This window comes from Pelodiscus sinensis, chromosome 1, assembly GCF_049634645.1.
Source record: "Pelodiscus sinensis isolate JC-2024 chromosome 1, ASM4963464v1, whole genome shotgun sequence".
In the NCBI taxonomy this organism is placed as follows: Eukaryota; Metazoa; Chordata; order Testudines; family Trionychidae; genus Pelodiscus; species Pelodiscus sinensis.
The window spans coordinates 266637491-266655053 of record NC_134711.1 but is presented as its reverse complement, the minus strand read 5'-3'; the positions used below and the strand labels follow the sequence as shown (position 1 = coordinate 266655053).

The following is a 17563-nucleotide window of genomic DNA, read 5'->3' as shown; positions in this document are numbered from 1 at the left end:
CCTGAGGAAGGAAAGGAACGAGAAAACGAAAGGCAGGCAGGAGGCCGTGCAATTCCCCCGCCCTTGCCGGGGCCGAGTCACGGAGCCCATGTGACAGGGGAACTCCAGTCAGCTGCCTCATCCACACCCGGGGTAGCTTTGCTGTCCGGCGACTGGAACAGGGCCTGCTGGAGGGGGGCTGCGCAGAAGGATGAGGGTCGGTTTCCTCCGGGGGCTGCTGTTGCTGCTGTTAGTGGCTGGGATGCCGGTCTCCTTTGCAGGATTCCAGCTGCAGCAGCAGCAGCACAAGTGGCCTGTGCCTTACAGGTGAGTTGGAGCACACACACCTCCACCCACCCTTTCCCACTGGGAGTCTTTTCTAAAAGCTTATTGCAGAAGTGGCTAAGCATAGAGGCAAACCCAAGAGTCGTCTCTGGTCGTCCAAGTAGCTCTTTTTGAAATCAAAGAGCTGATTTGTATCAGTAACTATAGAAAATTTGAAATAAGTTAAGAATTTCATAGCCCTACAAAAATTAAGAATGGTCATAGTGGGTCAGGTGGTCCATTTAGCCCACTGTCCTAACAGTGGCTGGTGACAGATTTTTCAGAGGGATTGAACAGACCAGGGTGATTATTGGTGATTCATCCTCTGCTGTCCAGGATCAGCTTCTGACAGTCAGAGATGTAGGAACACCCAGAACATGAGGTAGCATCCCTGGCTATCTTGGGTCTAGCTATTGATGGACCTAACTCTTTTTTTAGTCCAGTTATACTTTTGGCCTTCACAGCTTCCCCTGGTAATAAGGCTGTGTGTTGTGTGAAGAAGTATTTCCTCATGTTTGTTTTAAACCTGCTGACTTTTAATTTTGATCGGTAATACTAGCATTGGAAAAAGTACAGAGAAGAGCAACAAAAATTATTAGGGGTCTGAGCAGCAATTAGAAAGACTAGGACTTTTACCTAGGGATGACTAAAGTGGAATATAATAGAGGTCTATAAAATCATAAATGGTATGAAGAAAATTAAAGGGGAAGTGTTATTTACTCCTTCACCTAATATAAGAACTAGAGGTCACCCAATGAAATTAATAGTATGCAGATTTAACCCTAACAAAAGGAAATACTACACACAATGCTCAAATAACCTGTGGAACTCATTGGCATCAGATGTTGTGAAGGCCAACAGTATAACTGGACTAAAAAAAGAATTGTGGTGGATTGGTCCATCAGCGGTTATTAGCCATGGTGGGTCTAGTGGGGAACATGCTAAATTGAATGTTGATGCATCTGGAGTAAGGGAAGTCGACAGGACCATTTCTCCTGTCAATTTCCTGCAGTGGGGATGGCACCGTAGATTGGCTTAAGGTATATTGACTCCAGCTATGTTATTTATATAGCTGGAATTGTGTACCTTAAGCCGACTTTCCCCCATAATATAGACCTACCCTAATATTGGCTGACAGGATGGATCATCTGAAATTGCACTGTCCTAGTCATTCCCTTTGAAGCATCTGATGTTGGTTGAAGTGGCATAGCGAGGGCGGAACAGGGGGCAGTTGCCTCCAGGTGCCACACTAGGGCAAGCACAGGGAGAATAGCGTGAGCAGGTCTGGGACCGCCCGGCCCCGCTGCAGCAGCTGCGGCCATGTCAGACCCACCCACGCCATTCTCCCTGCGCTCACCCTAGTTTAGCGCCCGGGGCAGTTGCCCCCTCTGTATCCTCCTCTCTATGCCACTGGCTGGCCATTGGCAGAAGACAGCATAATTGGCTAGATGGATCATTGGTCTGATCCAATATGGCTATACTTATGTACAGCACATTATAAATTCATTCGCCTCTCAACTCTTAAGTATAGAAATTGCAACAACTACTTCCTTTCTTTTGCCTGCAAAAGGTAGATGCTTAAAAAATGCAAAAAACCAGGTGAAGTCTCTGAAAACAGGTCTCAATTTCAGGAAGCTATTGGGCTTAACTTGGTTTGAGTTGGTAAAAAGTTTTATGAAATATTGTGTAACTAATTAAGATGTCGTCTGTGGTTTTTGCTTTTCAAAATTTCAAGTCCAGATTGAGAGAGTGTGTAATGAGTCAAGAGCAAGCCTGAAAACCACAGAGTGCTGAAAGTTGTTGAGGTCACCATTGATTTCTTTTCTTCAATGATTTTCCATCTTGCCCTAAAACTTGGAGTTTCTGTATTAGGAATCCTTAAAACATTTTAATAATTTTTACTAGCTCTAGTACATTAGTAAATTTAGTTTACCAAAGGACTTTTTACGTGAGGCCTCTGTTTTTTTCTAATATCTGTTTTAGTTTGGTATACTCTATTCCCATATTTCATTATTGTACATGAGGTGTTCACAGTGATAAAGGACCTGGCATGCTTTCTATTTAAAACTCAGATTTCTAGAGAAATTATAAATCTGTACTGAAGATTCCCCATTGACTGCAACTTAACCCTTTTTCTTTAAAACATTTTAAAGCTTGGGGCTTATGTCTTTTTTAAATCAAAGTAATTCCTTGTTTGTCAGTGGCATCATATCAAATTCTCAATTTACAGGTAAGAGGATCGGTCCTGTAGACTTGACCTGGAATCTGAAAAGCAAGCTGTCTTTCTAGCTGGTAGATCATGGCCACAAGCAGTAATAAGTGTCCTAATTTTCAGTGATACTTATAATTTAATTCTCATTGTAATAAGCAGGAGCTCCAGGTGCCTGAGGCTTCAGAAAATCAGGTCAAAATATTTTGTAATTGGAACTTAGTTAGTAATTGTTATTGATGCTTCACAAACCAGTATAGAATCCTGCTCACTGTTCTATGGCTGTACGAAATCTTCAGTGCTAGCAGAAGTTAACTATGCATAGATTTTTTTCTTTAATTTAAATTAAAATTAAATATTCAGTGTTACAAAGTAAGAACGTATTACTCTGAATTCAGAGAGAGCTGATCTGTTGAAGGTGATATTTTTTGCTGTTTTGGCTTTGGAGCATTTGCCGCCCTTTTTGGTGAACCAGATATATTAATAATTTTCACACGCATGCTATGCTCTCTCTCGCTCCCTTTCTTTCTCAGACATGTAATCTAATTAACTCTATTAAAGGTAGATACATACGATTCCAGTAGTGCAAACACACACTCTTAAGTTTAATGCCAGGAGTAGTCTCACCGATTTAATTATGTTAAGATATATGCAATCCACAGAACAAATTTTAATCTGGTTGATTATTTTTTTAAATTTTAAATTAACATATACAAAAACCTCAAAGAAATTCAGCAATCAAAATTACTGTGGAAGATAGGGATGTTAGCTACAGGGTAATAGAATAGTTGACTAACCACTCGTTAGTTGACTATTCTGTAGTCCTGGGGGGTGGAGCTGGCAGCCAGTGCAGTCCAGCCCCATTCTCAGGGACCCAAGGCAGCAGCATGGGGTTCCAGGCAGGAGCTGTTCCACAAGAGTATCCAGTTTAAAAAACATCTCCCTGCACAGACCAGCTGCCTGCCGCCCTGCACTGCAGCCTCTGCCTATGGTGGGTCCAGGCTCACTGTGGGTAGAGGTTCCCCTAGATCCCCCAACCTGTGCTGCTGCTGCCTCTGATAGAGGCAGCAGTGCGAGGGGGGAGGCAGGTGGCACTGCGGAGATGGCTGGGGAGAACCATCTTTTAAGAGGCAGTGGGAGGTGGAGAGGTACAGAGGCAGCGGGGAAGGGGCACAAGTAGTCAACTAGATTAACCAATAAGTTTAGGCTTATTGGTTAGACGACTACCCGCTTACATCCCTAGTGGAAGAATATTTAGGACTCCATTCTGTATTTCTTTCCTCTCTTCTATAGTTGGAGCTCTCTTTACTGCACACAAGTAAAATTCTGTCTGTTGGGAAGTCCCAATCCTGCTTCATAGCCTGTACATTTAACAAATAAATGGATTTGTACATGTGTTGAAGGAGGTTTTGTGAGAAGGGATAGTATACTTGTAGAAGTTTTGTTTTACTTATATGAGGAAGAACTTGTGGGAGGGTGTAGAGGGGGGTGAGTGTATGTGTGGGGGAGGCAGTGTGCTTCTTGTATCTAAAAGACTGATTACTGAATGCTAGAAAGGAAACAAAACCCATAGTAACTGATCGTTTCTCCATCCACTAAAGTCGGGTGGCGGATGCAGAATTAGGCCCTCTAATTTCAAATTTGTGAAACAAAGCAAAACCTTATAAAGCATATAGGGGCCTAATCCCCTCATATCTTTAATAAAATAAGCATATTTAATATCTTGCTATTGAAAGTGGAGAAAAAATATTTAAGTTTTGTGCTTTAGATGCTCTAAAGAGGAACAGGATCCAAATGAAATATAGTGAATGATTTAGAATCAAATTTGAAGGTCATTGGAGAACTTTTACAGTAGAGAAATCATGTCCTGCTAGGGGGCTGCGCTGTCTGCTCAGTACGCTTGCCTACCTCCCTCTCTTTGGCCACTTTCACTTTGCTGAGAGAACATGTTGATGCTGATGATGTCATTCTGTCACCTGGCAGGAAAAATGTTTTTTATATATAGAGAGGAATTGATAGTGTTATCTGAGTAAAGTCTGTGTTTCGCTTTTTGTGAAAACAAGGTATAATTGCTACAATGAGGTATAATGGGAGAGCTGAAAATCTCTGGAAGAAAGGAGCAGATGTCAGATTCTGAGGCTTTCTTTTTACAGTATATGGGGGAAATTGACTGTCACCATTATTCCAGAATAGGTGATGTGGTATACATTAGTATTCCCAAAATAAATCCCTTTTGTCAACACTGTTTCAGAATAAAAGTGACCTCATTTCTCTACTTTGTGAGAAGAGTAATTACTTGGGAGTAGTTATTTTTATTCCAGAAAATCATCTAGAGGGGTGCTATTCTGGAATGGTGATTGCTGAATGGTTATTCCAGAATAGCTATGCTGGTCAACTTCCCTATGTAGAAAAACTCTTTGGACCAAATTTTGGAAAAGATGTTAAACCAACCTTTTCTCTTGTGACCATACAGTAGTGAAAGCAAGTACTTTACAGTGAAATTAACATGGTTTACCACAATTGACATTTAATTTTATTATTTGCACTCACATATTAAAAGTGCCATTTTAAGCTCCTGGCCTGAAAACATGCACCTGGCTGATTCCATGAACTCATTTGTGTACACGTTTTCAAGAGTGGGGTCTTATCACTTTTAAAGGTATTGCATTCCCATAGGTCCCATTTACTTTACTGGGAGCTCCAGGTACTCAGAACTTCTAAAAATTAGACCATTAGAGGCTATTTTGGAAAGAATCTCTTAAAATAAGTGTCTTTGTGGCATCATGCCTTTCCTCTGAAGCTGAAATGAGAGTTTTCCATGCTGTTGTTTTTAAATGTAGGCGTTTTGATTACCGTCCGAAAACAGATCCCTATTGTCAAGCTCGTTACACTTTCTGTCCTACTGGCGGTCCCATTCCAGTAATGAAGGATGAGGATGTCATTGAAGTCTATCGATTACAGGCTCCAGTGTGGGAATTCAAATACGGGGATCTGCTTGGACATTTGGTAAGGTGATGTTTTTATCTAACAAAAATGTTTAGTTGCAAATCAGTTAAATTCAGCAACAAATGTCAACAATAGGACTTCATCCATTGTAATATTTCAGCATAGTTGTGTGAAGTATTGGAGGCTCTGGGACAGGATAACTCCATTAGTGTGTCAGAAAACAGCTAATCTTGAAACAAGAGTTATGGACGTAATTAGGAAAAAAGCATGACTTGACACTTTTGCCCTTAGATACCAACCATTGGAAATGTATTGTGTGTGCATTTACTTGTATTTATTTGCATTTTTACCTTGATTTTAACATCATTTACAAAGAAAGCGTTGAATTATGACAAAATGTCTGGCTCATGTGTAGGAAAGATCTTGTTAATCTTATACAACTACAGCTTTTTTTAAAATGAAGGAGGAAGATCTCACAGTAAACAAAGTCTGATTTGAATTAAACTTTGTAAGGACATGGATATCAGTTCTAGAAAATCAGCTGTAGTCTGACGTGTGGATCACTCACTGACATGTTGCCAGCTCTTCCAACTTTTATTATAGTCTCACAGTATTTGGGGTTTCTGTTAAAGTAGGCGTTTGGAACCTCCAGCACACCAACTGCGTGCAATTCGTCAGGGTTCCCAGTAGCTTCGGTTTGCTGTTCCTAGCCAATGGGAGCTGTGGATAGCAGTGGCTCAGCCTGCATTGCTTCCTGCAGCTCCCATTGGCTGGGAAAGGTAAACCATGACCATTGGGAGCTGTAGGACTCCATGCCTAAAGACTCTCAGATAAATGAAGGTCTGGCAGCCCGGCTGGTGGCTAACCCTGACAAACTGGCTATGTCTAGACTGGCAAGTTTTTCCGCAAAAGCACATGCTTTTGCGGAAAAACTTGCCAGCTGTCTACACTGGCTGCTTGAATTTCCGCAAGAACACTGACTTCCTGCTGTCTGAAATCAGTGCTTCTTGCGGAAATACTATGCTGCTCCCGTTTGGGCAAAAGTCCTTTTGCGCAAAGATTTTGCGCAAAAGGGCCAGTGTAGACAGCTGAGATTTATTTTGCGCAAAAAAGCCCCGATCGTGAAAATGGTGATCAGGGCTTTTATGCTGAAAAGAGCGTCTAGATTGGCACGGACACTTTTCTGCAAAAAGTGCTTTTGCGGAAAAGCGTCCGTGCCAATCTAGACACTCTATTCCGCAAATGATTTTAACGGAAAACTTAAAATGCATTTGCGGAAAATTATGCCAGTCTAGACGTAGGCCCTGTGTGTAGCCTGCAGGCCAGAAGTTCCCCACGTGGTCTTAAAGGGTCAGCTCCTGGAGTCATGTGTATGCAACAGTATCTTAGCTGCTTTCTTTTTTTTGTAAGGAAGCTTAAATATGCAGCTCTAGACGGTAAAAAATGAGAAGGGCAAATAAATTGAATCTAACGTTTATGGTTAACAGCATAAATTTTAAGTTAATTCCATGATTTGGGGGTATGACTCGTGATTGTTGTTAGCAACACTGATTTTCATTACTTTGTAAAGGATTGGGTTCCTTTTGTTGATCCCTTTTCCACAGTTTGTGTGTGTGTGTGCAAAGGTACAAAGGTGCTTGATGCCTAACTACAATTGACTAACTCATAATTACCATTGCTATGGACTGTAAGTGGAAGTCGATGCAGGCTATAGACCAGTATGATGTGAATCAATATTCGTGTAATTTAGTGTATATATCTAATTACAGCATCCTATTTTCTACGCTACTGTATAGTAGGTAGATAATGCAAAGTGTTGTTGTCACTACAAGATTTTTCTTTGTATTTATGACTTTTCCTCAGAATATAATGCATGATGCTATTGGCTTCAAGAGCTCTTTAACTGGCAAAAACTACACAATGGAATGGTATGAACTCTTTCAGCTTGGGAACTGCACATTTCCACATCTTAGGCCTGACATGGATGCACCATTTTGGTGTAATCAAGGAGCGGCCTGTTTTTATGAAGGAATAGATGATTTACACTGGAAGGAAAATGGGACCTTGGTTCTGGTGACCACTATCTCAGGTAGATTTTGAAATCCTGTGGTAATACTAATAACTTAAGCACAGACAGGCTCAGATTCAGATCAAACAGTATCTTTCCACTAATTTTTTGTGGGTCATTTGCAATGCAGAGTGACTGAAGCTGTAAATCTGAAATTGAAATATTACTCTGGTTTCTTAATATAGCTGGTGATATGGTGATACTGTCCTTTGAAGAACCCATGCTAAAAAGATGCTATTAAGTGAGAATTGCTTACTATGTCACATGAACACCTTTGCTAGAATCATCGAGTCTTTTGATTATAAAAATAGCAAAACCGCTTACATTGAACCATTCTGGCCTCTTTTCATACACTTGTGCTGGAACACAACCTCCTGCTGTGAAGTGGCAGATGAATTTTAAAATGGAGAAATAGAGAAAATCGGGTTGTGCCCTTGAACCAATAAGTGGGGCATAACAGGAAATGCTCTCAAGAACAGCCACTGTCACTCAATTCTTTTTTTCAACTGTTGTATCATAAAACTGCAAATAATCCCAGCAGCAGTAAAAGGTCTCTCTATCACATATAAGTGGCATGTTGATTATACTTAGTCTTTTTGTATAGCTCACCAAAATAGCTTCTTGTTCAGTTTGCATTGTGGACTCTCCGTGGTTCCTCAATGTGAAACTGAAATGCTAGAATAAAAATAATATTTTCCTTAACAAATACTGAACAAATTGCATGCAAAACTCATACAAAAGTCTGCTGCTTTTTAAATAAAATATATAGACGTATTCAGTACATTCACCTAGCCTGATAGGATTTTAGCACGCTACAGGCTGCTTTTTTATAAGTAGCAAAAATCAGATTAAAACTACAGACTTATGTGCTTCACATGCTATCATGAGGTGTTATTCTAAGCGAGTTTCCTTCCATTTTCATCAGCTTGGCATTTCATCCTTTGAGTCTGCAGATTCCATCTGACTGATGCTGCTAAGATATAAAAAGCAGCCCATATAATGTGACTGAGCCTTAACTAACTAATACATGGACTTCTTCCATATTGATCAACATCCACACTAATTCTTTCAGATCTTTTGGTAGTCTCTAGTATTGCTGATCATAATGTATTTTGACCTTTCCTGTGGGTTCTAGCAGGTGTGGTTAGAATATTACACATGAGGTATTTTTCCTCTTAAGGAGATGCTAAAGTGTAATTTTGGCATGTTGCTTATCTTCTCAAGGGACTTTTGTGAAGGCTAATCATTGACTTCATTCCATTTTCCCTGTTCTCTGGCATATATGTGAATCTCCCTGGGAGAAAGTCAGGTGGATTGCATTGTAGTGTTGAAGAAGGTTGATGATGCTTATATACCTTTGACCTGGATGTATATAACCATGTGTCTTGTATAACAATTTGTGCATGTACATTTTAAGTATGCATAGGAATTACCAAACAGGATCAGATTCATGATCCATCTGTTTCAGTTCCCTATCTCTGTCATCAGCAACAGGTGCTTCAGAACCAGCTGCAAAAAAAACCCCTACAATAGGCAGAAACCCCCACCCCTAACCCCCACACACACATCACTCCACCCCTGCCCCATGATGGCCTTAAGTCCTGGAGCATGAGATTTTATATCCCTTCCAAAAATATTCCTTTATCCCTATATCCCTTCAGTTTAGCACTGATTGTTATAACACTAGATACTCTTGTTATCTATATACAGATATGGTGCCATTTATTTAGCCTGGTCTGCCAAAGTCCACTCTGGATGTGACTAACCTGAATAACTCTATAACATCTCCAAATTTTGTTACTTTACTACTTGCATCCTTTCCAGATTGTTAATGCATTAAACACCACTGGACCTCGCACAGATCTTTGAGGAACTTCACTGTTAACTTTCTGCCATGATGAAAATTGACCATTTATTTCTATTTGTTTCTGTTTCCTAATCAGTTTTGATCTGTGACACTAAATTGCTTTTCACCCCAAGGCTAATTAGCTTCTTATTAGAGACCTTGTTGAAGGGCTTTTGAAAGTCAATAAGTTGTGCTACTTTATTGACCTACTCAGAGAAGTTTAAGTGATTATTGAGACAACTTTCCTCAGTAGAAACCTTGTGATTCGGCCTCCTCATATCATGATCTTCTAGGTGTTTTATTATTTGGTTTTAATTATTGTTTCAGTCAAGTAGAGCTATTAGGTTTACTGGTGTGTAATTCCCTGGTTCAGCCTTGAAGCCTTTTTAAAACATAGCTATCACCTTTTTGTCCTACAGTATAGTAGCTGTTTCTAATGACTGTGTGTTTTTCATTGCCACTGTGCCACTTCATATTTAAGTTTCTTTAGCTCTCTTGGATGTACACTGGGCCTGGTGACTGGGTTGCTTTTAAATGATCAGTTTGCTCCATTACCTTGTCTTCTGACACCTCAATGTCTAGTAGTATCTCATGTGTACTACCAGAAAAGAGCAGATCTGAGATAACTATCTCCCTGGTATCCTCTATGGCAGGGGTGGGCCAAAAGGGTCTCCATGGGCTGGATCTGGCCTGCCAAGTGGCCAATCTGGGCCCTAGGGACGGGGGAGCGTGTTGTGCTTAGAATCAACCCTCGCAGTTGACTCTAAGCATCGTGTGCCAGAGGGCAGGGAGAGAGAGACTTCGCGCTCTCCCCATCCCCAGACAGTGAGGGCCTGGGGAGGGGGGAAGTGTACCATGTCTCCTCCCACCCTGCAAGGAGCATGCAGTGCAACTATGCACACTTCCCTCGCTCCCAAGCCCTGATTGGCCTGGGGCAGGAGGACTGCACAAAAGTCTCCTCCCGCCCTAAAAGGAGTTTGGCACAGAGTCAACTGCCAGTTGCTGCTCAGCTGGCAAGTGACTCTAAGCAGGGCACTCCCTTGCAGTGCAGGGGCAGAATTCGTGTGCTCCCCCAGGCCCTGATTGACTTGGGGGAAGCAGGGAAGCATGCAGAGTCTCTTACCACCGCCAGGGGCAGGGGCACGGGCACTTTGAGGGAACAGCCAATTGTTCAGAAGAGCTGGCAGTTCTTTTTGTGGGCAGGGGTGGGGGCAAAAACTTCAACCACTCCCCCAACCACAGGTCAGTCAGGGTCTGTGGGCGAGAAAACACAGAAGTGTCCTGGTCTCACCCCTTCTGCCTGAGGCCCCGCCCCTTTCAGAGTGGCCTGGGGCCACTTCAAAAATTTCTGAAATGGCACCCAGTCAAAAATTATTACTCACCCCTGCTCTATGGTTATGGCCATGGCCGAGGCAAAGGAATCTTTGTTCTTTTAGCAGTGCTCTTATTTGCAGTTCACCAGTTCTTTTGCAGGCTTCCAACTTTAACAGACTTCCAAAATGTAATACTTTATTTTTATACTTTTAATGGGTTGCTTTTCAAAATCCATGCTAGTCCCCACCCAATTTCCATTTTACATTTTTTTGGGGGGTAATATATGTGTGATTTTTGGCTCCATTGGGAGATTTCAATATCTGGAAAGATCTGTTTGGCTCAAATAACCTCTCTAACTTAGCCATTTTGGTTGCCTTTTTTATTTTTCTTGTTCCCTTTTTTTGTTTAGAGATATACATGCCTTCTGAGACTCATTACTACTTAGAGGGTTAGCTACTGTTAATCTTTAAGCCACATAAGTTTACTAAATAAATGTCAGAATAGTTGCACATAGAAGAACTAGCCATTCCAAGAAAGTCATTTACAATGTCAAGAAATTGGTCCACTAAACTTCTGCACAATACTAGGCTGATGTGTTAGTATTTAATCCTCACCCTGCACTAGTATAAAATACAGATAGCAGCATAGGCAGTTCCAAAAAATTCAACCCATTATAAAAAAAGAATAGGGTTGTTGTTATTCTGTGTATGGCAGTCTAGCCACGGAGCCCCATTTATGGCCCAGGAAGGACCCCATTATATTAGGTGCTGTACAAAAAGCAAAAAGGCGGTTCCTGCCTGAAAGAGCTTCTAGTCTAAGTACAAACAGGAGAAAACAGGTGAATACAGACAGATGGGGGAGTGCAAGGAAACAATGAGCCAATATTGGTCAGCATGATGGGCAGTGGGCTCAGCAAACTGTCATCAAGTTTTTTGTAAGTTTTGGGGCAAAGGAGTTTTTTTTTTAAAGAGGGGATTGATGGAGAACAATAAAGTGGTTTTGCTGATGAGTATGGGAAGCCACAGTGAGGGGCAGTATGGAAGGAAGCACAGGTGCTTATTTGAAAATGTAATAAGTGAGTGATGGATGCTGGCATTATGGGCCAATCAGGCTAGTCAATGAGAGATAAAGTAGGGATAGGCAGTTAAAGGCTTTAAAAGTGAAGATAAGCAGCTTATATTTGATGCAGTAGAGAAAGGAAAGGCAGCAGAGGATGGAAGGGAGAAGTAATATGGTCAAAGCAACAGGCTAGAAAAAGGATCTTTGCAAAAGCATTCTAAATGGATATAGAAGGGCAAGACTGCAGTGCTGGTCAATTTAGCATGGTAGTGAAGACAAGTCCTTAGAGTTCTGTAAGCACATGTCATTTTGATTAGAATGATCTAAAATTAATGTGGCACACATTAAATAGATTAAAAATTGTCTGATACATTTTGAACTGTAATTGCAAATAGGGAATCATTGTGGCTGTGTTTCCAGTGGGGTCCCACAGGCATAGGTTCATGACCCTGCGATATTGAATATTTTAATCAATGACCTGGAAAAAAACCATAAAATTATCCCTGATGAAGTTTGTAGATAACACAAAAATAGGAGGATTGATAAATAATGAAGAAAGGTCATTGAGTCAGAGTGATTTGATTTGTTCAGTGAAGTGTGTGCAAGCCAACAATATATGTTTTAATGCAGCTAAACGGAACAAGAAAAACAAACAATAAAGAATGCAGGCCATACTTGCGAGACAGGGGACTCTTTTCTGGGAAGTAGAGACACTGAAAAAATTTTTGAGGTTATGTCGTGTGGAGTGGAAGAAATCAGGGAAATACAGAGAGCTTAAGTAGTTGCAAGAGTCTATTTTATTGCATAACAGAACTAACTAGCACAAGCCCAAACCAGCTAGGCTGACCCTAGTGACCTAACTCAGTTACTATAACAAGATTTATATCTACAGCCCAATACATAGCAGAGATCATGGCAGATAAACAGCTGAATATGAGCTTCCAGTGTGATGCTGTAACCAAAGGAACAGAGTGGAACCTCTGTTTTATCACCCTGTATTTTACCTCTGCCTATAAACCGGTATTTTAGCCCTGTATTTGGCACTGGTGTGACTACTACTGCAATATTGTCTTCAGTTCTGCCACCCACACTTCAAGAAAGATATTGACAAATTGGAGAGCATTCAGAGAAGAGCCACGAGAATGATTAAAGGAATAGAAAATGTGCCTAATAGTAATAGACCTAAAAAGGTCACTCTATTTAGCTTACCAAAGAGAAGTTCAAGGGACGACATGAATACAGTCTTTAAATATCTACATGGGGGATAAACTTTTACTTATGGGCTAGCAGAATGGTATGACATGATCCAAGGCTGTGAGTTTAAGCTAGACAAGTTCAGACTGGAAATAAGGTGTGAATTTTTAACAGCAAGGGTAATTAATAAGGCTAAGATATTGTCATAGATACTTTTAGTAAAAGTCATGGACAGGTCATGGGCAATAAAAAAAATTCACAGAAGCGTGTGACACACCCTTTTTTCTAAAATATCTTTTTCTAAAAATATCCATGATAAATGGGAAGAGGCTGGGCAGCTGTAGGGTGGTTAAAAGCTCTGGCTCTAATGTCCCCTTGTCATCTTCCCCATGGTGAAGAACACCATTACCACCGTGACCAAGGAGCTGTGAGGATCCCCTGACTGCAGCTGTGTTAGCCAAGGACCTGTGGAGGGTCCCCTGGCCCTTCTGCAGCGGATAGCTACCCGTAGGGACCCTCTGCTCTACCATAGTGACTTGACTGGAGAGTTGTGGCTTGGTGCTTGTTGCTTCAAGTGGCAGGGTACCTCTCAGCTCCCTGCCACTGTGGGAGGTGGTGGGACTCTGAAGTTCCTAGTAACCAGGGCTGAAGTCACAGGGGTCTTTGGAAGTCATGGATTCTGTGACTTCTGAATCCTTCATGACAAAAATCACAGCCATAGCAAATTAACCATTGGAACAATTTACCAAGTGTCATGGTGGATTCTTCAGCACTATTTTAAAATGATATTAGGATGTTTTCCCAAAAGGCGTGCTCATTGTGAATCATTTTGAGGAAGTTCTATGGCCTGTGTAATACAGAAGGCCAAACAAACTGATCACAATTGTTTCTTCTGGCATTGTAATCTATGAATTGTATGCATCTGTCAGTATTTTTTCCTTAACACTTATGGTATATTCTATTTTTATTTCTTACAGGAACAATATTTAATCAAATGGCAAAATGGGTAAAATATGACAACGAAACTGGCATATACTATGAGACCTGGACAGTTCAGTCAAGTCCGGACAAGCATGCAGTAGTGTGGTTTGAAGCCTATGAATGCTCAAAATTTATATTAAGGACATACCAGAAGTTGGCAGACTTAGGGGCTGTATTTAGTAAAATACAAACAAATTACACCAGCATTATTTTGTTTAGTGGAGAACCTATTTATTTGGGGAATGAAACAAATATTTTTGGACCTCCAGGAAACAAGACAGTGGCTGCAGCTGTAAGAGCTTTCTTCTCTCCATTCAAGCCTCCTCAGTCTATTAAAGAGTTCTTCTTTAATGTCTTAAAAATAGTAGATCAAGTGGTCTTGAACCACCAGTTTTACCTCTTTTACAACTTAGAATACTGGCTTTTACCTATGAAGTTCCCTTACATCAAAATAACTTACGAAGAGATCCCTTTACCTAATATAGACAATACATAGGTTAGTTTGTAATTATTACGTTAGTATAAAAAATGTCCTCTCTCCAATGTGTCCCTAAGGATGCTCATGTTATACTGGTAAGATTATTGCAGATCTGGCAGCTGCATTATACTGTGTTTGCAGTGGGAAAGCTTTTTTGGCTGTAGGTTGTATGGATATACACTGACTGTTTTGTCCTGCCTTTGGCAAAGATAGAGACCCCTTTCTTAATAGCTGCATTACAGCCCCAGAATTTTCTAGGGGTTTGGACCCATCATTGGTTACAATGTTGCCAATCTTTACCTGCTTCTTCTTAAAGAAGCGAGTCTTCAAGAGCTAGTTATCAGTAGATACAGGGGCTTGCTAGCTTGACTCCATCATACCTGTTGGAACACTATACATTTCATATTTGAAAGGATGGAACTGGGACCAGTTGGTCTGAAAGATATGGGAATGAGTTGAGAACTGTTGGTAGATTTTATCTGTCATGCTGATGACTCCTTTGTGATGGTTATGTTTGCTTTGTCTTTGGATAGTCTGACAGCCTAACTAGAATTGCTAAAGAAAGTATAGATAAGGCTGGCTCCCCTTCAGCTCCAACATAAGTCTTTTACACAAATGAAAGGAGGATTGGAACTGACTAGCTAAAACCAATCATGATAGGGCTCATATGCTGGATGGAGTCAGGAGAGTCCGTAGCCCGACCACTTTTGGCAAGGCCACATGAGAGTGGCCAGGTCACAACTCTACACACACATTTGGCCCAGCTTCCCCTCTGTCATCATGGAAAGGAGGGACTGGACCTTATCTAAATGGCAGTCACCTTACACACAAATTCTCAATTTACTCAGATTGGACTGGTGAGTATAACGCAGGGCTACTCAACACATGGCCCATGGGCTGCATGCAGCCCACAGCTCATTTGTTTGTAGCCTGCAGGTGGGAGCCAAAACAAAAAAAGTCAATATAATGGTCTTCTATTAATATGCATTTTAGTAGTTAAATTCCTGGACTGTCATTGCTCATTAAAAGTGCTGTCATATGGGTGGAAATCAGGTAAATGCATTTTAATATCAGCAGAACTGACTTAAATGGAGCCTGTGTGTTGTGTAGTCTTGCCTTAATCTTTGTATTCATGCCTGTCAGTGTGAAAAGTTATTTGCATATATATTTGAATGTATATGCAATCATACAAGTTGGGGCCCTAGGCATGTACCGTTAAGTATCATTGTAGCCACCCAGGCTTTCAGAATAATTATGAATGGCATATTTAGTTACCAGTAGGTTTTCTTTCAGTACTATTTTACTAATGCAGTGTCTGTCAGTCAAATTTCATTGCAATATTATCTCTAAAATTTGAACATCTTGCACTATTTTGTTTCTGAATTTTGTAATAACAGTACATTTTATATTTTCCTTTTACCAAATAAAATCAAAAGTATTAAAAGCTTAGCATTGCAGTTATAAATCAGTACAATGCTGCTTTAGAATATTGTCAAAAATAATTATGAATGGAATATTTAGTTACCAGTAGGTTTTCTTTCAGTACTGTTTTACTTCATTTTTTAGCTATTTTCTTTGCAAGTTTTTTACATCATTTTGATCTCAAATAATCCAGTGATTTCTTCTTCAGTGGTATAAGGGATCATGGGCCAACGTTGAAAGCCCGAAACTGTTTGATCTGCGATTTACTTGTCAGAAAAGAGGCTGTCTACAGTATCCCACTCCATCTACATCCATTATCAGTACGTAGTGTAGTTAAGACACAGGATAGATGGAAAACAAGATCTTTATTGGGGATAACACAAACAACTAACTTGGTCTCCCTGCAACATAACAATAATGGCTTGGATGTTAGCACAGACGCATCATAGGGGATGAACCTCAGGGCCCAAACTCTCTCAATGGGGAACCAATATAACAGAGAAGACCTATACCTTGTCCAGTAGATGCTGTGATGACATAGGTAGGAACATCAGGAGCTGGATTCCTGGAACCCCCAGGCAGGTAATTGGACTTCCCTTGGTCCTACATCTTCTGTCTTCTATTCTTGGCTCTCTGTCCTGTGTGTTTAATGTGAACACTACCTAACTGCTGTGGTGAATGAAGGTAAGTTTAAAGGGTCCTTACTAGATGTTATCTCCTCAGGCTCTATTTATGAGCAAGACTGGTTCTCCGAGGAAGCGTCTCTGTGCCTCACTGGGATGACCTGCTTGTGCAGCATTCAGAAACACAGACATTGTCAGAGTGACAGACATTCCCCTATATCAACATTTCTCAAACTGTGGGTCGCGACCCCCCGGGGGGGGGGGGGGGTTGCAACCAACTTACGGGGGGGGGGGGGGAGGAGAAGGGAGTCACAGCTCCAGTGGGGACAATTTTCCCCTGCTGCATCTGGCAGGGGATTGAGGAGCGCTACAGAGTCTAGTGAAGGGGAGGTAGGAAGGGGCAGTTGCTAGGTGCCAGAGCTGCTCTGGCCAATGTGAGCAGCAGAGACTGTCATCTGGCCACGTGATGCCTCCCCTGCACACTGTGAGCTGAGGCAGCCAGCCAGGCTTCAGGAGCAGCTACTTTCAAAGTAAGAGTTTCCTCCATGCCTGGCTCGGGTAGGGGAGCAGGGAGATTAAGTTGGAGCAGGCTCCTGGATGCTCGCACAGCTTCCCTCCCCTGCACCAATTACCATGCTGTCCCCTAAAATTCAGTGTATTTTACATTGCAGAATCCCTAACAAATTAAAAGCATCAATCAGTGAAAAGCATTACAGAACTTGTCAAATGAAAAATAGATACTGATAGCTAGAATTTTTGGCCCATAGGAGGAGGTTTTCAGGGGGCAGAGGAGGCACAGACTTCATGCACTTCCTCCCAGGCCAATCAGAGTCTGGGCAGGGAAGTGCAGAAGCATCCTGGCCCCACCCTTTCTATCAGAGGTCCCCCCATTGGGGCAACCCATGGCCACTTCAAAAATATCTGAAGTGCCCCCACACGTAAAATTATTGCCGACCCCTACTTTAGATAGCCGGTTAAGAATGGCCTATGCAAGGCAATAAGCCTTAGGAGAAGCTTCTCACACCAGGTGAGCCTTCCTGAGAACTCCAGACAGCCTCTGAGTAGTTACTGGGACTCTATAAAGAGATGGGACAAGGCCACATGATTCTGAATTCCATCA

General features: G+C 41.4%; 1 protein-coding gene across 1 annotated transcript; it reads left to right on the top strand.

Annotated features, from left to right (window-relative positions):
• Positions 1-56: 56 nt before the first annotated feature.
• On the top strand, positions 57-15847 carry CLN5 (CLN5 lysosomal BMP synthase). Its single transcript, XM_006116443.4, has 4 exons — positions 57-306; positions 5353-5518; positions 7322-7547; positions 13917-15847. Exons 1-4 carry the CDS (start codon positions 191-193, stop codon positions 14414-14416), a joined length of 1008 nt encoding a protein of 335 aa, XP_006116505.2. The 5' UTR covers positions 57-190; the 3' UTR covers positions 14417-15847.
• The last annotated feature ends 1716 nt before the right edge of the window (positions 15848-17563 follow it).

Excerpts from the sequence above, each read along its gene's own strand:
- CLN5 (XM_006116443.4), top strand. The coding sequence starts at position 191 with ATGAGGGTCGGTTTCCTCCGGGGGCTGCTGTTGCTGCTGTTAGTGGCT. Across the intron at positions 5,519-7,321 it reads GGGATCTGCTTGGACATTTG|AATATAATGCATGATGCTAT; the intron begins GTAAGGTGATGT and ends ACTTTTCCTCAG. Across the intron at positions 7,548-13,916 it reads TCTGGTGACCACTATCTCAG|GAACAATATTTAATCAAATG; the intron begins GTAGATTTTGAA and ends TATTTCTTACAG.